Below are 21,567 nucleotides of genomic sequence, written 5' to 3' on the forward strand. Positions count from 1 at the left end.
ATTCGGAGTTCGGACGGAAAAGTTGTGAATGAAAGAAGCCGAGGTTCGGTCTTGAAACAAGGATTCTATGAAGGCACTCCCTTGCTTTAGAAAGAAGCCCAACCCAAGACCCCAAAGAGGAAGAGAACAATAGAGATTCTATGGGCACTCTTTTTGGTCCAAGTCAAGAGTCTTTAATGATGGACAAAGTCAAGGGTTTGAAGTAGTGTAAAGACTTAGTCAACTTGACTAAGTCTAGGTTTTTATTCAAGTTAGAACTATTCATCATCTTCTTCACCAAGTAAGAGAGGAGGAGAAGTTTGAGAGAAAGGCTAGGGTTCTTGGTGTTCTTCAACAAAAACCTAGGGCTTTCTTCTAGGGTTGAGAGCTTGAAAGAGAGGGAAGAGAGTGAAGGGGCTGCCGGTTTTAGCTTGGCCGGCCAAGCTAACTAGGCCGGCCAAGGCTAGAACCGGCCGGAGCAACAAGAACGAGAAAGGGACAGCAGCTGTTCCGGTATACAAGGCAGCAGCGGGAATAGCCATGGACAACAGTTCGGAGCACATTCAATCGGCATAGAGGAGCTGGAAACGCAGCTGCTGCTCGGGACGTAGTGGACAGTAGCTTCCAGCAGCAGCCCGTGCTCCATTTGAGCAACTCGACCTTTCAAGCAGCAGCTCGGGTGGATGTTAAACCGGCCGGAACAGCAAGGACTCGAGCAGCAGCTCGGACTGCTCGGGACGGCCGCGACATGGTACGGGGCAGCAAGCTAAGGCTCGGCTGCAACTAAATCTTGGCCGGACTTGGACATTTTGGCCGGATTTCTTCATGCCTTGGCCGGATCTTTCTTGACATTTCCGGCCACTTTCTTGGCCGGAAATCATAGGGCTTTTACTCCCCATGTCATTGCCTTGTTTCCCTTGTTGTTTGATTTTGGTTTGAGCTAGAAATTGCTAGAGAGAGAAAGCTAGGGTTAGCTTTAATAGAGGTTGTGTTCTAAATGGAGAAGATGATGGTGGTCGCTATGGGGAACCCAGAATTTGCTAAGGGGAGATCGGTTGAACCTTAAAGACTCATATTTGCCGACGATCTTAGCCTCGAACCACATCGAAAAAGGGGGATTCTCTCATCATTTCCTTTCCATTTCTTATTCAATCGCCATATTAGCTAACTTTAGTGTGTCGATCATATGAGATGAAATGTGATGAATTCGTGATTATGTTTAATATGATTTGATGTTTTGATTATAAATTGATGTTCATTTATTTCGATTATCGTTTTGATCGTATTTTCATGTGTCTTGTCAAGCACTTCGCATAGTTAATAGACGAAACGAAGTATTCGATATCGATCGTAGTCTAAGTCATAATTTCATGTGTCTTGTCATGCACTTCACATAGTTAGGCGACTAGATGACACTTTCGATGACTCGGGATTAACCGATTTAGACGTTTATTTGACTAAGTATGATCTCCGGATATACATAGTACTTAGAGATATCTACTTTAGGAGTCGAATATTGATTGTACCTCGACACATCAAATCGGACTACACATAGTCATAGGTTTATCATTATGGATTCTCAGACTTCGACACCTCTCTCACTTATTTGTTGCCCGAATCGAGTCTTACCGTCTCCCGACTCTTGTTCCTTCGACTCTTCTCTCAAATCTCTCTAGCCCTCTTACGTTGATATTTTAGTTTGTTTTACTTACTTTATTTTCTTATTGCTTATTCGATTATAAACCTCACATTACCTTCTTTTATCTCCGCTTTTGTTTAAGTAAGCCTTTAATATCTAGACCGAGGGATCAGACCCTTCGATATCCAAACTACCTTCCTATCCTTGGATCGATCTCGGCTTTGCCGGATCACTACTTGATACCTCCGCTTGGGTGTGCAACCTTTTCGGGTGCATCAGAACCCAGAGACAGCTGGGGAGACAAGGGGCCAGGTGGAGAAGTGGGAGCAGTAGATGCCACTATCGTACGATTTAGAGAGGACACATTTTGAAATGAACGGTTGGATGGAATGGGACGTGTAGGGGATAGACCGTTTTGAATTTGTTCTATGGGGACAGACGACAGATTGTGTGAGGACAAGTGGAGTTGAGTTAGAGGTACAGTGGATAATCGATTGTCGAGTGACCATTCTAACAAAATGGGGGAAAAATTAGGGTTTGGCGAAGGAGAAGAAGATTGGATTGATGAAGAAAAGGGGAAAGAATCTTGGTCGAAAACTACATGCCGGGAGATGTAAACTCTAGTATATTTTTCGTCAAGACATCGATAGCCCTTATGATCTGAGCTGTAGCCAAGAAACTCACATGGTGTAGTTTTGTTATCAAGCTTGTTCGATCGATAGGCTGTGAGAAGAGGGAAACATCTACATCCATAAATTCGAAAGATAGAGTAATCTGGGTGCTTCTAAAACAATTTGAAGAATGGTGTTTGACCTTTAAAAGAGGATGAGGGTAGTCTATTGATTGTGAAAATAGCTGTTTGAAATGCCTCAGGCCAAAATTATTTTGGAATAGAGGATTTATGTAAAATACAGAGAAAAGTCTCCACTAGATGGCGAATTTTTCTCTCTGCAACTCCATTCTGTTGTGGAGGATGAGGGCAAGATTTTCTATGTTGAATGCCATGAGATGTGAGAAAGAGAGATAGATCAGAATTGATATATTCACCTCCACCATCTGCTTGTAAGATTTTAATGGGTTGAGAGAATTGTTTCTCGACCATGGCTTTGAATGTTGGGAAAATTTATTTTACCTCTAACTTTTGTTTCATAAAATAAATCCATGCAAATCTGGTGAAATCATCAATGAATAAGAACACATATCTAAACCCTGAATTAGAAGAGATGGGTGAAGGTCCCCACACATCAGCGTGGATGAGCTCATTAGGGCATTTGGACAGATGATTAACAGAAGTAAAAGGTAGAAGATGATGTTTCGAAGAAAGACAACTAATGCATTTAATTTGTTTCATTACATTAGTTGATAATGGAAGAACATCATTCTTAATAAGAGAATTTAAACTTTGCAAATGAACATGAGCTAAACGACAGTGCCAAATATCTGGAGATGCTCGACTTCCAGAAGACATTGATTGAGTGAAGAGAGAGATTTGAGTAGATGGAACAGGAGCTGTAGATAGGCGAAAGAGACCATCCTTAATCATTCCTGCGAGAAGAATCTTCCCTGTGGGAAGGTCCTGGACAAAGAAACCATGGCGATGAAATAAAACAACACAGTTAAACTCTCGAAGAAGATGAAAAAATGAAATTAGAGTGTAAGCGAAAGTTACCAACACTAGAGACAGAAGCTGTATTTCCATTGCCAACAAACACCTGATCTGGAACAGGGACATCAGAGCGAGACACAATGAAAGCAGTATCAGAGGCTATATGAGAAGTAGCACCTGAATCCATGTACCAATGAGGGCCCGGAGTAATGGAATCAATACCAAGCGCAACAAAGAATTGAGCTCGTCCATTTGGACGAGTGATTTGAAAGCAACGACGAGCAGTGTGTCCTGTTTTACCACAATATTGACAAATAACAGGGGATTGATCTGGTGGTTTACCCAAAATAGAGGAGGAGTTGGATCGATAATTTCCTCCTCGATTAGAATAAGCTCCTCGAGCTGAAGCTCGACCACCTCCTTTACCATAATGACGACCACGAGGGCATCTGTGGATGAAGGAGAAGTTCTGGTGAGGTGTGGTTTGAGAAACCAGAGCAGTGGGTTGAGGAGATTGAGATTGAAGTAGCTGAAGACGAAATTCATGAGTGAGAAGTTGAGAATGAAGCTCAGACTAGGTTGGGGGAACAGTTCGAGTAGTGATTGAGGTCACGAAGCTTTCATAATCAGATCCAAGGCCTGAGAGAATGATGAGAACCAGTTCATCATCAGAAATAGAGTGGCCAATGGCAGCAAGAGAGTCAGCTAAACTCTTAAGACGAAGAAGGTATTCAGAGACAGAGAGAGATCCTTTCTTAGAAGTTTGAAGCTGGAGCTTAAGATTTAATAAGCGAGCTGAGTTGAAGGTGGAGAAGCTTCGTTCTAAAGATTCCCAGACAGCACGAGAGGAAGTGAGGCCTAAAACTTAAGCAAGAATGGGCTCAGTGAGAGTAGCATTTAGCTAAGAGAGTAGCATCTGATCTACTCGATAACAGTAAACATAATCTGGGTTTGGAATTGAAGATGAAGAGGACTCACTGTAAGTGACCAAAAACTCAGGTGGGAGAAGAAACGTGCCATCAACAAATTTGTAGAGATCCTGAGAGTGAAGGATGGGTAACAGCTGACTTTTCCAAAGGAGATAGTTCGTATTATCTAAACGAATAGAGACCAGATTAGCAAAGTTTTGAAGTGAAGGTAAGGTAGAAACAATGGTTGTGGGAGTTGAAGGAGAGGAAAGAACAGTGGGAGAAGAGGTTGGGTTTGCTGTTGAGCCAGCCATGAAGAAAATAGAGAGGTTGAAGAAGAGAGAATAAAGAAGAAGAAGAAGAAGAAGAAGAAGAAGAAGACTGAGGGCACAAAAAAAAGAATTTTCTTAGGGATTGTTCAGCTCTGATACCATGAAAGTTAGGGAAATCAGGATACCCTCAAGTGTAGGGCATCAGTTGTATATATAGAAGATGATGAGGAGTACAATTACAAAAGTAACCCTGAGTAAAAGGGAAAATGACATTTACACCAAAACATGAAAATACACATTAACACTTAGTTGGTGATGGTGAAGAAGATAAAGTTGAAGTGAAAGATAAAGGTTTTTGGTGAGGAAAACCATGTACCTCCGTGTTTATTTATAATATAACAATACTACAATAGATGGAAACAAATAAAGAGAAATAACATAATTACGGAAATGACCCAAATCCTTAGTGTATCCAATCCTTTCATATCTTGGAGATATTCATAAGAAGATTTCCCTCGATTTATATATTACATGAAGACATAAGTTATTTAGTTTTAGGTCCTTCATTTAGGTTTCTCCAGTAATATTTGAGATTCAAAACATCTGATGTAAGAGAAACAATCAAATATAAGCAACATTGAACACGCTACTGTACTCATTGTCTAAAATAGCTCTCAACTGAATCCCTCCCTCCCTCTTTCTCCCATCGATAGACAGGGTCGTGTTTTGGGCAGGGCGGGCAGGGCGCCCGCACTGGGCCCCCAAACACATGGGGCCCATCTCTTAGAGAGGTGTATTAGTCTAAATTATATATGATAGTTGTTGATATTAGAGAACAGTAGAAAGATAGCTTAGTTGGTATTGGGGAGGGGATTCCCTACTCTTGGCAGAGGTTCAACTCCCATAGTAGGCACATTTGTTTTCTTTTTTCTTTTTCTTTTTTTCTGGGACCTCTTTGATACAAAATTCTAATTGCAATTGGACCCTTAAAAACAATCATTTTGACACTTTTAGAGTTTCTATTGGTTTCGTCTCCTCTGTGAGGTTATGAGTATAAATGTTAAACCAATATTTATTTCTCTCTCGCTACATTTTTTTCTTAAACATTTCGTTACTTTGGTTGCGTTTCATTCATCTTTTGAAGTGTTTTTAAGAAATAGATACTTCAACTACACACTGTACAATGAATTTTATCTTCTCTTTATCGTTTTAGGCCAGGCATGTTCATTAAAGTCTTTGTTCTTCCCCCTGGTCTGTTTGATCTATGACAAACTAAATATACAATATGATATTATTTTAAGATCCAAACATTCGATTAAAAGTTAAAATTTCATTATGTTTTTGTAGTTATAAACTTATAATCGAAGTCTTAAGATAGAATAAATAAATTTTTTTGTTTACCGACGATTGTGAATTCTTAGACTAGATTTCCAATAAAAATGAAATCTTTCCTGTAACTACTTTCTTTAAAGTATCATTTTGTTCATTTATGGTTTCATCTACCGAATGATAAATAATATTGCATTTTGTACATTTTTTTTAAAATTTTTTATTGCACGAAGGGCACATATTCGAACTTCGCGCAGGGCCCCATGATTCTCAGCCACGGCCCTGTCGATAGAATCATAGAATTGGTATATTCGTGTTTCTTCACATCATCCATGACTGGTCAAATGGAAACCTTTAAACTAGAACCAGAGTTACGGCACCCATTCAAAGTTTCATACTCTGAAGCGTAAGATAAGATAGAGGCAAAATAAATAGAAGTAGGCTAAAGAAGTATTGCCTTATCAAAGGTATCCTAGTCCAGTCCAGGTGAAAACCGTAACTCATGCATAAGTCAGAAAAAGAATGAATTACACTCCACGGTAAAATTGGTGAAATTCAACTTCTACTCATTTAACATCTACATCGAAAGTCATGAATCGTTAAGTCATTTCGAATACACAGAACCATTAAAACTATCCGTCTTTCTTCTCTAATCAACAATAACTAAATCAGAGTTATTTTAAGGGTTATTTCCCAAATAGCCCCCAACTTTGTGACCAGCTTCCCGCCTGGCCCCCTAAATTAGCAAAAGTACCCATATAGTCCCTTATTTCTGTTATCTTTAACTTTCCGTTACTCTCTCTCCTCCATCTCATTTTCTCTCTCTGCCACATCATTTGACCACGCCACATCATCATCTTCTCCGGCACCTTCAAATTTTTTTTTTTTAATTCTCTCTCTCTCTAAAAACAAAATTTTTTTTTAAACTCTCTCTCTCTCTACAGATCTAGAGAGAGAGAGAACAGATCCATTGAAGGTCTGCGAACAGATCCGTTTTGGATCTGCTCTCTCTCTCTCTAGAGAGTTTAAAAAAAAAAAAAAAAAATTTGTTTTTAAAGAGAGAGAATTAAAAAAAAAAAATTTGAAGGTCGCCGACCGGGAATTTGGCCGGTCGGCGACCATGCCGGAGAAGATGATGATGTGGCGTGGTCAAATGATGTGGCAGAGAGAGAAAATGAGATGGAGGAGAGAGAGTAACGAAAAGTTAAAGATAATTGAAAAAGGGGGTCATATGGATATTTTTGCTAATTTAGGGGGTCAGGCGGGAAGCTAGTCACAAAGTTGGGGGCTATTTGGGAAATAACCCTTATTTTAACTCATTCTATAACTAATTTCAAAAAGCTAATACCCTACTCATTATTCATTAAGGGTTTGCTTCTCTTCTCCATCGAATGAGCCATATCAATAGATGTTTTTAAGTACTCATAATAATCTAAGCTACCAACAAGATTTGAACACACAAACCAACCGAATCAGTAAAAGAATTAGAAACAATGTCTATACAAAGTCAGGCATTACTTATATCAACAATCAAGCTAATAGATGAATGAAAAATACAACAACAACGAAATTGATACAAGGAAGAACAAATAGAATTACCCAAGTTAAGTTGAACCCAATATGAGAACTGGTCGATACGAAGAAATCAACAACAATGCCATTAGAACTCAGATCATCGAAGAGCTTGAAAAAATAATCTAGCTAGCAATGCAGTGAAAACCTCTACAAATCCATAACCAAACCCCAAGAAGAAGTAAGCAAATCATCAAATCTATTAACAATACTGTCCAAACATGTTTCCTCCACATTTTCTTAGCTTGTAAATAATCACAGTTTTCTACATAAGAACCATTCTTCAAAACCGAGGTCGAAAATTCTCTAGTTAGGTTAACTTCACTAGACAGATCTACTTTCTTTTCAATTGGACTTTCAATGGTTTTCTCATCTGAATTTTTCTTCTTTTTTGAGTTTCCATTTTGGTTACCAATCAATGATTTTGATTCATTTCTTAAATTTTTTGATGATAATAATACTGGTGATTTAAGTCCATTTGATTTCAAAGATGAAGAAATTGAATTGCGAAATAATGGATTAAATTCTTCATGGAAACAATGAGAAGTAAGTTTTTCTAACCTTTTTGAAGATTTTTTCTTTATCAATTTCAAGAATGAAGTTTTAACTCGATCCAAGAACTGAAGACTTTGTAAATTTCCAACTTGTTCGTCCACAATAGTGAAATAAACGTATGGATCCACCATTAAAAAGCTGTAAATTCTGTTTCTAATGGTTTCCAAATCGCTGTCGCCTGAACTGATCTCCGCAAGAATCATGTTTCCTTTGGAAACAGAGGCGTAAAGAACCAGATTCGGATCAGAAACCATGAGTTGATTTAAGGAAAACGATTAGAATAGAATTTTATGAATCGAAACAGAACGGGAAGAAGAACGAGAATCACAATTTCCGATATGAATGCCTAAATCCGCTTAAACAACAACATTGTCATGAATCAAATCCGTGACGATCTCAAACGAAAACAAATAGGGATCTGCTCACGGAAACAATGTCGTGGATGAACAGAAAACCGCCGGATCAAGATCGTATTCAGGCGATTTTTTACATAAATCGACTGCTATTTAGATGAAGTTGACGAAAATTGATCAAATCTGGAAGGATTTCGCACGAAAGACAGAAATCGAAATATATCGATTGATTCAATCTGATTTCTCTTGGATCTTTAGATATTTGAAATGATGAAGAAAAAAGAGGAAGAAGAATGTATCAGAAAAGATATCTAAAATTCATTTTTGGAAGAATCTAATGGTTTCTTGTTTGAAGGAGAACTTTTTCCTCTCTCTCTCTCTCTCTCTCGCTAAAGTAACGAAACGATAACGATGGGTTCTTTTTCGAATCCAACGTCAGTTATTTGTGAAAGCTAAACAAGAATGTCACTGGATTCATTAAAATACCCTCCCATGTCCTCTTAATTACAACCTACCTTTACTAGATTTGGAGGGGGATATTTGCTGTTTAGACCCCCTTACATATTATTCAGGTGCTGGTTGGATCATTTTTCCAGTGTTACTTTAAACCCCTTTTAAAAAACCAAAATTAAATATAACATTTCCAAAAGACATTGGACTGTTTTACCCTCCTATTTCGTGGTGCTATTTACCCAATTCTATTATCGACTTCAACAAGCTTGAAAGAAATTCAACTTTATTGTTACCCTCCACCTCGTGAATTACAATTAACCACCACCACTACCAGCGGAAAACCACCCCACCACCGGAAAACTACCCACCTCACCAGCAATAATATAACAGCAATGCTAGGTTTCACCGAGCTGCTAAAATTTATTTAGGTGGATTTCATTAATCGCTTAGCCACTTAGGCTAACATATGGTGAAGATAGGAACTTTAGTACTCTTCAACGAAGATAGGAACTTCGGTATTCCTCAATGAGGAAAAACGTGAAGTTTTCTATTTGAGCCAACCATTAGCTTGATACTGTAATTTGGGAGAGGATGTTTTGACAAAACAAGCATTTTTCAAGGTACGAGGTTGTTCTGAGAAAAAAAGATTTGTCGGACTTTGGATTTGTTAAAGGGTGAGAGAGATTGTAGTTTAGAGAGAGAACGAGAGTTATAAGCTAAAACCTACAAAAATTTAGAGAGAAAAAGAAGTGATTTTGTATTTATTTAATAAAGAAAAAAATCAATCAACTTCTCAACATGCATTGAAGAACTTTTCTCCAAAAGATTGAAACCATTCAGAGAGATGAGAACAAAACCCACAACAAAAAAGGTAAGAGAATACAATTATTTTCCATGGATGCAAAACCCACCATTTTGTTTTCCACCCTTAGTTAGAGAGAGAGAGAAAAAAAAAGCTGATTATGGAAGAGAGAGCGAGAGTGATGATCAAACTTTCTCTGTGGAGGCAACAAGCTTACAAACTAGGGGGTTCAAACTGCAATATTAGTTTTGTAAAGATAAATTGGAAATTTTTCTAAGTAAATATTTCGTCAAAAAGGAGTCTAAAGTGCAACTCTGGAAAAAGGAAGTTCAAACAATAAGTCAGTAAGATGGAAAGGGGTCCAAACAGCAAATCTCCCGATTTGGAGCAACTCAAACCCCAACCTCACTTATTACGCTTCAACAAAAAAAAACCTCACTTATTACGACCAAAAAACCATCTTTTCAACCCAAAATTTTCGACATCAGTTCAACATAAAAAATCCACTCCAACCCCAATATCTCTTGAGGCCTAAAATTTGTGCATGTACGAAACGCGTGAGTGATTTTTTTGTGAGTGTGTGAAATATGTGTGTGACCTTGTGTTTGTGCGAAACACGTGTTTTGAACTATTTTCGAAATAATTTTTTTTTTTCTAAGGTTGGAGAATTATTCGGGGACCGGCGACAAGTAAGTGGGATGTATTCTCTTTTCGGAATAATAGTTTTTAAAACAAAGTAATTATGTTAATGTTTTGATTAAAAATTTAATTAGTTCTAATTTTATTATTAATGTGTTGATTAAAACTAATTAAAATAATTATCATCTTTTAGAAAAAAGTAATTAAGGATAATATACTTTAAAGAAATTGACTGTTGTTTGTGAACCAACAGCCAGATGTGGTTGTTGATTCACATCCGACGACCAAGATGAAAATGATTACATAACAGTTGGGTTTGAGTATCAATATGAAAATGGTTCCATAGAAAGATAAATTAAGATTCACAGATTCAGTGAGCATTACAACTATCTGATTTAAAATGACATACATATTTATTTTTAAAGGCCATCTTAATAAGCGGCTTAAAAACCAACTAATACTTCATGAAATTCATGTTTAATAAATCCTAAATTTGTACTTTCACGGAATTTAATATGGGACTTCAAGTTGGTGTCCAGACACTACACGAAAAACTACCAATTATTTTTCTCTTTCAACTCTTAGTGGGAATTGCAAATAGTTAGAAGCGAAAATGCATTAGGTTGGCATTAAGGTAGAAATTAGAGTTGCATTGGATTTGTGTTCGGTTGGAATACATTTGCATTATGTTAAACTTACGAGTGTCCTCGAGAATTTGGTGGTCCATACCAAACTTGAAATTAAACATTTGAGTTATTCCTTTTTTGACTCCAACTTCATATTTTGTCTTTTTTTTTCGTAAATTCAAAATTGGTTATTTTTTTGTTAATTCTGTCAGTTAATTTTAATGGTTAACCTTTTCTATTGACATAATTATCCTTATGATTTCTCTAACTTCTTTTTCTCTCTATTTTAAATACGAGTTAATTTCCAAAAAATTTCAACTTTTTTTTTTTTTTGAGAAATCGACTACGTTCTACGTTAGTCGTTACAAGGCATTGATATATCGCGAAGATGTGATAAGCACGATAACCGCCTAAGTTAAACCAAGAAATGAAAGAGGCCTAAAGCCCAACAAGATGAAAGAGGCCTAAAGCCCGACAAATTTATTACATAATATATACTTATACTAACCCAAGTTCAATATTCCTGGATTTACACTTCCAGTGGATCGAACTTGGGACCTCTGCGTTGCAGAGAAATGCACTACCCAACTGGGCTACCAGTTGTTGGCAAAAAAAAATTTATTAAAACTAGTTTTGGGGCCAAAATTAAACTAACTATCAAAAGTCTAAAAATATTAAAGTCATCTCATCTTTCCCTCTCTCTCCTCCACTTCCCGCTCATCATCTTCTCCGAAGAAGGTGTCCAACCGGCCGGAGAGTGCCTTTAAAATCTTCCAGCAAGTTTTTGAGTCTCCCAAGGGAAGCCCTATATATGGCATGTGACATACTCACATGTGATGTGGTCCATGAAGGTAGGATCAGATTGGTGGAGGCGGCAGTGACCCGTCTAAACTAGGTTTCTAGCCCGCCCAGTTTGAACCTCTAAATTCTCATCATCAAATACATCACAGTATTTGTACATTTCCCTTTTATACAGTAGACACTAGACAGTAATGTCTTCTCTCCTTTTGTACTTACTATATAAACCCTAACCACACTTATAAGTTAACATAATACAGTTTTAGAAAAACAAAAGAAAGTAGAGAGATAGAGAAGAAGAAGAAGAAGAAGAACTCTGTTCTGGTAAAGTCATGATGAAGGGCGGAGAGAAGATCAAGTCTCTTCCACCACTCAGCTCATTCAAAATCCATCCAAGGCAAAAACCCACTCGTGTGTTCATGGTAGTTTACACGTGTGCCATCTTAGCCTTATTCTATCATCATCTAATTCATTCTAACCGTCGGATGAACTTACCATCTTTCACTCTCTTGATTGCTGATCTAGTCTTTGCTTTCATGTGGGTTACATCTCAAGCGTTTCGATGGCGTCCCATTCGTCGAAACGTGTATCCCGAAAATCTATCAAAAGTGGTCGCCGATGAAGATCTGCCACCGTTGGATGTGTTCATCTGTACAGCTGACCCATACAAAGAACCACCAATTGAAGTTGTGAATACAGTTTTGTCTGTATTAGCTTTTGATTACCCTTCAAATAAGATATCTGTTTATATCTCAGATGATGGAGGGTCTCAGATGACTCTATACGCCATGATCCAAGGGTCTAGATTTGCTAAACACTGGCTACCTTTCTGTAGAAAGTACCAGATCAAAAATAGATGTCCCAAAATCTTCTTCAATGATGATGGAAGGAGTAGTAACACTGGTGATGATAAGATTAGATGTCCCCCACAAGCGTTGGAAAACATGAAGGTATCTCCCTCTCCCTCTCTTCATTTGATACTCATATTGTCATATACAACACATGTCTAAATTTCATAGAAACACAAATAATTGGGAGAAAATAACATTAAAGAAAAGAGTTAATTCCTATATGGCCCCCTACTTTGTGACCAGCTTCCTTTATGGCCCCCAAATTTCTTTAAATTTAAATATGGCCCCCTATTTTCATGGAAATGTCATAACTACCCTTCCCATTAATATATTTTCAAAATAAAATTAAAAACAAAAACCTAAATTCCACCTCACTTCCCTCTCCACCACTCATCTCTCTCCACGTCACCTATCTCTCCAACTCACCTCTCTCTCTCTCTCTCCAAGTCAGCATATATTAATGGGAAGGGTAGTTATGACATTTCCATGAAAATAGGGGGCCATATTTGAATTTACAGAAATTTGGGGGCCATAAAGGAAGCTGGTCACAAAGTAGGGGGTCATATAAGAATTAACTCTAAAGAAAATGTCTCATGGTCCTGTCATTATCCTAGTTGAGATTCTGCCAGACCATTAGGAATGTTATCACCGTCTGAAATTAAACATTTTAATTACGTGGCCTAAAGTTTGTTACCGACTTAAAACCTATTAAACATTTTAATTACGTGACCTAAAGTTTGTCCACCACTCTTTGGTGTAATTGATGGACACCCCTCTTAAGACCATGAGGTCGTTGGATCGAGTCTCGGTGGAAGCAGTGGCCATCAAGATTTATACCATGTAATTTAGGCTATGAATAATGTAATAATTTGTCGGGCTTTAGGCCTCTTTGTTGTCGGGCTTTAGGCCTCTTTCATTCTCAGTTTAAATTAGGCGGTTATCGTGCTCATTACATCTCCATGATGCATCAATGCCTTGTAACGACTAACGTAGACCGTAGTCGAATTCTCAAAAAAAAAAAAAAAAAAAAAAAAAAAAATTATTTATATCTAAATTCAATAATTTAGATGGACTTTAGACTATAGTTAGTTGGGTTTTAAATATGTTCTTGTTTAATCTGGCAGTTACCGAACTTATCATATCTTTGATGTATCAACGTTTTGTAATGACTATCGTGCATCGAAGTCAATTTCCAAAAAAAAGTAATGTTGAATTTGTATTTTCATGGGTCTATTGAATTCTATATCGCTAAATAAATCCACTACCAACTGCGTTACTGGTCTATTTTAATTTATCACGTGCGTGTAATTAAGGGGAGTACCCAGAGCATGTGAAAACCAATGAACCATCTCATAATTGAAACATTTCTTCTTCTTCACTAATCACTGGGTTAGATGTATGGTACTCTGAAATTCAAGAGATCATGGGTTCGATTCATATGGGTGGTCTTCATTACTCATATATAAAAAAATTATGTAATGGCCTATAAAGGTCTTAGAATAGCCTTTTAGGGTTTTGTAATGGCCTTTTAGAGGTCTTTGTATGTGTAATTTTGACAGTAATAGTGCTCTCTCTAATCATCATGTTGTAATTTGCATTTGTAAACACATGATGTTATCAAATCCATTTAAGATGTTTGGATGTACTCCATCATTAATGAAATAAAAGTTTCTTTGTCAAAAAAAACATAATTGAACATTTTTTATTCAAAATTATAAAGACAAATGCCTTTCTGGGCCTATAGTATTTCTTACTTTTGTATCCCAATTTGCCTATTACAATATCATGAATATCTTACCACCAATTTAGATATAATTATATATCAAATTAACAACTCATTCTTGTTTCAACAAAAAAAATTAACAACTCATTCTTTATTCCAAAAAGTTATTTCTTTATTTCTTGAATCCTATTCACCTACTTGCATATATTTTGACTTTTCCCTATTGCCTAGGAAAATAGAAAAAAAATAATTAATCTTTTATTTTCAATATTCAAGCCAATAACATAAGTGAAGAAAATAATGAAATGAAAACACAAACTTGGAGAAAATCAAGAAAGATTCTTTGCAATATTAGTCACATATATCTTATCTTACAGTATAAGTATTTTACGTATTAAATTATTATTTTTCATCAGTTATGATGTTGATCTTACATATTTACACGCAGGGGCGGAACCAGGATTTTAGGTCCGGGAGGGCAGACATATTACTTAAAGTTATAAAAGAAAATTTAAAGAAGTTATACAAAATCATCTTCTACTAGAAGATTTATTTGCTACTCACCAAATAAAAATCTAAAGCTCTCAACAAAAAAACAAAATGAAAATCTAAAGCCATATTTAAGTATTTAAGTAGTTCCAAAAATAAAATCAAGAAAGTAATACTCTACGAGAATGAAATATAGTTTTTTCCTCCATAAGATACCCTCTTATACTAAAGTTTCAATGTAAAAATAGATGAAACCCACCTTAAGATTAGATTACTAATATGATAACATCAACAAATCAATATCAGCAAGTAAAGCAGATGAAGTAGGACAAGTTGGAGCTACACAAACCCTCATCAAGGCTAACAAAAATTGATAAGATGTTCATGAAATTGGTAGATGAAATTTAAAGCACAATATATTTAGTACTTCAATAATTACTAACATTCATAAGATATATTTCTTCCAAATCTACAACAAAACCCATGAACAAAATTAGCTTTAAGATCTTCTTCATCAAACTAACAAAACCAAAACCCCCTAAAGAAAGATAACTTCAAACTATGATTTCATGATTTGAATCAAGGAAAGTCAGTTTTCATGATTTGAAAGAATGAAAATTAGATTTCATTTAAAATAAAGTTACTAAACTTAAGTTGGATTTAGATTACTGAAGTATACATGAAGAAATTGATTGGGGTTATTAGCCAGGGTTTCTTCTTCCTCTCAAAGTCTCGTCTCTTCTTCCAATGGCCCAGTTTCCCAAAAAATCTACCTAGAAGATATATTATGTATTAAAACTACTAAATTGCCCCCATATAGGTGAAATTTATAAAATCCAGGTCGGGCAGCTAGTTCCGCCCATGTTTACACGTAGTAACGGTCGGTTTTTTCGGTTTTGGCTCGAGCCGAAGCCGAACCAATAAATGGCGGTTTGACTAAATCATCGGCCGAAGTCGAGCCGATCATTCGGCCAACCGACATGGTTCGGCTCGGTTGGTTTCGATTGCTCGGTTTAACCGATCACAATTTAGAGAAAATTGTAAACTAATGTTATTCATTTCATTGCATATACCGGAAATAAAAATTAAGAATCCATCATACTTTTCCGCCATTACATATGCCGAAAATAAAAATTCATCGTACTAATCCACCATTACAAAAAAATAAAAAATAGAAGTGCGAATACAAAATCTATAATTTTAAGTTACTAACTAAGAATAGGTTGTGGTAAATAGAAAATCAGTGAAGACTTACCTTTAAACCTTTCAATCAAGTTGAATAGGTGGTTGATGAAGCCGACAACAACAACTAGGAAGGAGGACGGATAGTAGTATGGAAGACTTGATTATGGGTTTTCTAATTTTTTTTCCTTTTTGGTTTAATACTTTCTAACTTTACGAAATTATTATTTCATTTTTCCTTAGGGTTCGGTCGGTTCGGTTTGGGTGGTTTCTAGAAACTCAAGTCGAGGGCAAATCAGGCCGATATTGGTATGTTCGGTTTTTCGGCCGAACCGAGTCGAACGGTGATCGGTTCGGTCCAAAAATCAATCGGTGCGGTTCGACTTGGTTTGGTTCGGTCAATTGGTTCGGTTTTTGCTCACCCCTATAAAAACTCATATATCTTGGGGTTATATTTCTTCAAGCACAAACTCATGTAATCTCTTTTTAACAAAAGAAAAAAAAAACCTCATGTAATCTCTTTATATTTTCTAGTTATAAATTATCTCTTTTAAAAGGATGCTACTATATGCAACTTCAGTTTTGCTAAGGACAACTATTAGACAAAAATAACTAAATAAAACTAACAAAAATTGTGTGCTAAATTGCTAACCAACACCAACACCAAAAATCAAGTATAACCGAAGGAAATTTCGTTTAGCATTTGTCTTTAAAAATGGAAAAGGAAATTTCTTTTAGGTTAGCAAATTAACGTGATTGAATAATGACAACAAAAGTTTGATAAACCATTTCACAAGTCCCTCTGAATTTCAAAACAGTGGTCGGGGCTAGAACCAGGATTGGTCTCTTAATTGGTCCGCCCATGATGCAAAGAATATGAAACTAGTTATATCCTTTTCAAGACAATTTTCCCCAATTTTTTCATTTGAAACTTTAACATTTTTTTGATCCATTTTGTAGAACTTTTATGAAGAATTGAAATTGAGGGTAGAGAAAGTGATGGAAAAAGGATATGTTGATGATGATATGATTACTAGGGAAGTAGAACGAGAAGCTTTTCTAAAATGGAAAACTGGAGTTAGTACCCACAATCACCCACCGGTCGTTCAGGTTTATTTCTTCACTATTTGTTTTCTAGTTGTAGGTACTAATAACATTTCTTGGCAAGAAAAAAAATATAAAATATATTCTTGTGTAAAAATCATAAAATTAATTATTAAATCGGCAGGTGATCATGGACGGAAGTGCAGATATCGATATTTCTGGCGAACATTTACCTAATCTTATATATTTGTCTCGCGAAAAAAATAAAAAAGTTCACCACAATTTCAAGGCTGGCGCTCTCAATGTGTTGGTAAGTTCTTTGTACTTTTCCTCTGTCAATGTGTAGTTCTATAGGCACCTCACAATATTTGTTGAAAAGCCTTCTTTAATAACCAAATATTTGAAGGTTGGTTACTTGTGCTCTTAACTCAGTTTTAAGAGCATCTCCAATGCAACACTCAAACTCTAAGGTGCTGTTTGTTTTTAGTTTTTTTTTTTCAGATCTGAAATCTGAATTGGGTTTGTTTTCTTATTTGGAAAAATCTGAAATGTCAGTTAGATCAATTAAATGTCTGAATTGACTGAAAAAAGACCCACATTTTCCAGACTTCAAAACAAGTCTGAAACCAATGCCAAAATCTAAATTTGTGTTAATTTACCCTAATAACCCTTTGAATTAAAATACTTCCACCACCACCACCACCACTAACCACCACCATAGAACTGCTAACCACCACCACCACTAACTACCACTAACCACCAGCAACTGCCACCACCGAACCAACACCACTAACCACCAGAGAACCACCACCACCACAGAACCACCAGCAACCACCACCACCGAACCAACACCACTAACCACAACCACCGAACCAACACCACTAACCACCACTAACCACCACCACCACCACCACCACCATAGAACCATCACTACCACCACCACGAACTAGCCACCACCACACCAAACCAAACCGCCACCACAACCAATGCGCCACCACCACAAACCAAAATGTCACCACCACATCAAATCACGGCGACCACCATCACCCACGGCCACCACATCTGAAAGGTGCGTGAAGAGAGAGAAAGAGAGAGAGTGAGTGAGAGAGAGAGAGAGAGGCTCCTACCAGTTAGCTAATGGAGGAAGAAAGAGAGAGCCAGAAAGTAGAGAAAGATATTAGGGTTTTTTGGCTGAAATAGGAGAAAGATAAAGAGTTGGGTAAATTAGGGTTTGGGGTTAAAAAGAAGGAAGGAGGGCATAAATGTCAAAATTCTAATTCAGACCCAATCATTCAGATTTAAAAAACAAACATCTAACTTCCAAAATAATTCGGCAAATTCAGATTTAGCGAATTCAGTTCAGCCAATTCAGATACAAACAAAAAAACAAACAACACCTAAATCTTAGAGTGTCACACAGGATTTTATAGAAATTTTCTTTAAATGCATCTCCAATGCAAAACTCAACATGAATCTCTAAAGTGATGTATCAAGATTTATTTTAGAGATCCTTAAGAGGACACTCTAAAATCGATCTCTAAGTGCCACATAAGCAAATCAATTAGTTTTAAACCAAAATATAGGTTTTTAGAGTTTCTCTTGAGTGTTGCATTGGAGAAGGTTTTGCGATAGAGTGTCTCTAAATGACCAAATAGGAAAGAGACCATTTAGAGATTCATTTTTCACACTTGACACGTAGGATTTTTTTAGTTTTTCTTGAGTCTTCCATTGGAGATGCTCTAACCCTATTCCCGGAAAATATAAATGAAAATAAAATTAAAATTGTGCTCTGTATAATCTTTTCAGTCACACTTTTGGAAAACTTAAAATTTTAATTTTGCAACAGTACTTAACTGTGTTTTTTTTAACTTCACTCTACGAAGATACGTGTATCATCAATCATGACAAACGCACCAATTGTTCTTAGTCTCGACTGTGATATGTTCTGCAAGGATCCACGAGCGTCGCGAAAAGCCTTATGTCATCTATTAGATCCAATTGAAGGTCCAAAAATAGCTTTCGTTCAATTCCCTCAACACTACAGAGGCATTAACTCGAGCGATATATATAACAACCAACTTAAAAGACCATTTAAGATAAATGCTGAAGGTTTAGATGGTCTTGGGACTGTTAGTTATGTCGGAACTGGTCCTTTCGTTAACCGAAAGGCCTTTTATGGACCCCCATCTCAAGCGAGTGTTGAAACATTCCCTGGATACCAAAACGATGGAACTTTAGATCGAAGTTCGATCAACTCAAAATTGGTATTAGAAGAAGCTCATAAAGTTGCAGAATGCAAGTATGAGCAAGGAACAAACTGGGGATTGACAGTAAGCTCTCTTACTATAAAAAGATACTTATCTCCTTCCTTGTTATATTATTTTGGCATCTACATTTTCTTTTTTAACTTGAATTCATCTATTTGTTATTGACTAGATGGGATTCAGATATGGGTCACTGGTTGAAGATTTTCTTACGGGTTTTCGAATGCAATGTGAGGGATGGAGTTCAGTATTTTGTGATCCGCGGTTCCAGCATTTGTTGGCGATTTTCCGATCAGTTTGAATGATACATTGACACAACTAAAACGGTGGTCAGTTGGGTTGATTGAAGTTGGTTTCTCCAAGTACTGCCCTTTCATATTTGGTACTAGAAATAAGTCTCTACTTATGGGCATGGCTTATGGATTCTATTCTATGTGGCCCTTATGGGGTATACCAGTTGTTATATATGGATTTCTTCCACAGCTTTGTCTTCTAAATGGGGTCTATTTGTTCCCTAAGGTATTCTCTCTCTCTCTCTCTCTCTCTCTCTCTCTCTCTCTCTCTCTCTCTCTCTCTCTCTCTCCTCCCTCCCCATCCTGATCCTCCTCCCCCTCACCCTCCCCCTCTCGCTCTCTCTCCCTCTCCCTCTCGTCTAAAGTTTATCATGCGACACTTTCTACTGTCGCAAACACTATCTTAGTTGTAGCGTGTGTGAGAGATGTTATGACCAAGTAGAGACTCTCAATGTGCTCAAGACTCAAGAGGTAAGGCTTTTCCTCTGAAGAGGTATGTCAAGGCCAAGATATAACAAGCTTCGGCCCAATAACTAATGAAGTTAAAGCCAATGTCTGAAGATGAGATTGTTAGGATAATCTCACATTCATAGTGGAAGGGGCACGATTGAGTTTAGAAGTGTCTAGAGGGTTAAATTCTCAAGATGATTTCATCAAATCGTGGAAGGATTTGATCAAACTTTGGTTCCTTAGGATCCATACCACATACTCTCTTACAATTATATGAAGTTGAATATATATTTTTACATTATAAGTATAATAAAAACTCCACTAATAGTATAATTTGATATATATATTTTGCAGGTTTCAGATCAATGGTTCTATCTATATGTGTACCTCTTCGCAGCAACTTATCTTCAAGATATCATCGAAAATTACTTGTGTGATGTACCATTCAAACAATGGGGGAATGACCAAAGAATGTGGATGATCCGAGGGGTGACATCTTATAGTTTTGCACTCGTCGAATTCGCGCTTAAACAAGTTGGTATTTCAACTCCGAATTTCAGTCTTACAAGTAAAGTGATTGATGGTGAACAACAAAAACGTTATGATCAAGAGCTATTTGATTTTGGAGTGGAATCACCATATTTCGTATCAATATCCACATTTGCATTGATCAATTTAATGTCCTTAAGTTGGGGAATTATGAAGATAATTGTGGGAGATGGGAAGTTAGAAGAGATGTTTATTCAATTGTTTATAAGTGGGTTTGTGGTGGTGAATTCTTGGCCTATTTCTGAAGCTATGGTTTTGAGAAGCGACGGAGGAAGAATGCCTACAAGAGTAACTTTAATAGCAATTTTCCTTGCATTGGTTCTTTGTTATGGAGTTGGTTTCTCCATGAAGTGATGCACAAAAAATTTAGAGTACGTTTTCGAACGTAACATGTATGGTCGGTCATATTCAATCGAAACACTCAAAAAACCCGTCTGTCTTAGGTTTGAGTCGTGGAAGCAACCAGACAAATTTAGGTAGAGCTTGTTCGAACAATATACATATCACAACTTTAGTTATTGTCTTCACCTTCTTAATAAATAGACTTTTGATTTCGATATAATAATTTATAACATCTTTGTTTGAATGGGTTTGATGTATACTTTGTAGTGATACACTCAGACCACGCATGTGTGCTTAAATATTCAATTGTCTCGATCTGGATCAATTTCTTAGTCGTTGGTGCATCTCTAATGCAAAACCCACAAAGAAAACTCCACAAGTCCTATGTGTTAAGTTTTAATTTAGATTCCTATTCTTATGTGACAAAATATAGATCTTCCAATTTTGTGAGTGTCTAGTAAACGTTTCTAAAGTTGTAATGTACTCTGGGCGGATATCCTGTGTGGATGCTTTTTCTAATTCACGATTTAGTGGATCAGAATTATCGGAAGCACGAATAACAACAAACCACATAATATTGTTGCTTGAAGTCTACCTGGTTTTTCTTGTTCCCGAATATTTTTTCTTGTTGTTAATCCCTCTATTATATCACCCATTGTATAAACTTCTTGAGCATAAACTCCGGTGGATACCCGCCTGCTGCCATTTGGGATGCAAGAGGAGAACTAGGGTTATGGGTTTGTTATCTTCTTCTCATTCTTCTCATGTTTATATAGGGGAAAGAAACACAAAAGTACTTTGTTTGGACCGACACAAGTATTTGAGAGGCCGGCCCCCATTTAGAAAACG

At 36.7% G+C, this 21,567-nt stretch overlaps 2 protein-coding genes and 1 pseudogene across 3 annotated transcripts; 2 read left to right on the forward strand and 1 right to left on the reverse strand.

Moving 5' to 3' along the window:
• Window positions 1-7,430: 7,430 nt before the first annotated feature.
• LOC147569365 (phytolongin Phyl2.2-like) lies at window positions 7,431-8,114 on the reverse strand. The gene has a single exon (XM_086671920.1). The coding sequence runs from the start codon at window positions 8,112-8,114 to the stop codon at window positions 7,431-7,433; it is 684 nt and encodes a 227-aa protein (XP_086528046.1).
• Window positions 8,115-11,756: 3,642 nt separating this feature from the next.
• On the forward strand, window positions 11,757-20,466 carry LOC147569366 (cellulose synthase-like protein G3; annotated as a pseudogene). The gene is made up of 6 exons (XR_015234802.1): window positions 11,757-12,481; window positions 16,737-16,886; window positions 17,005-17,130; window positions 18,704-19,150; window positions 19,257-19,603; window positions 20,182-20,466. The product of XR_015234802.1 is annotated as a cellulose synthase-like protein G3 (transcript).
• A 22-nt stretch (window positions 20,467-20,488) lies between these two features.
• On the forward strand, window positions 20,489-20,730 carry LOC147569367 (cellulose synthase-like protein E1). Its single transcript, XM_086671931.1, has one exon. It carries the CDS (start codon window positions 20,506-20,508, stop codon window positions 20,728-20,730), a length of 225 nt encoding a protein of 74 aa, XP_086528057.1. The 5' UTR covers window positions 20,489-20,505.
• Window positions 20,731-21,567: the final 837 nt, after the last annotated feature.

Source organism: Eschscholzia californica, unplaced genomic scaffold (genome assembly GCF_041429995.1).
Source record: "Eschscholzia californica isolate CP2 unplaced genomic scaffold, dmEscCali1.0.p SCAF_1, whole genome shotgun sequence".
NCBI lineage: Eukaryota > Viridiplantae > Streptophyta > Magnoliopsida > Ranunculales > Papaveraceae > Eschscholzia > Eschscholzia californica.

Bases quoted from the DNA above. Each gene is read 5' to 3' on its own strand.
- LOC147569365 (XM_086671920.1), bottom strand. From the start codon at position 8,114: ATGGTTTCTGATCCGAATCTGGTTCTTTACGCCTCTGTTTCCAAAGGA.
- LOC147569367 (XM_086671931.1), top strand. From the start codon at position 20,506: ATGTCCTTAAGTTGGGGAATTATGAAGATAATTGTGGGAGATGGGAAG.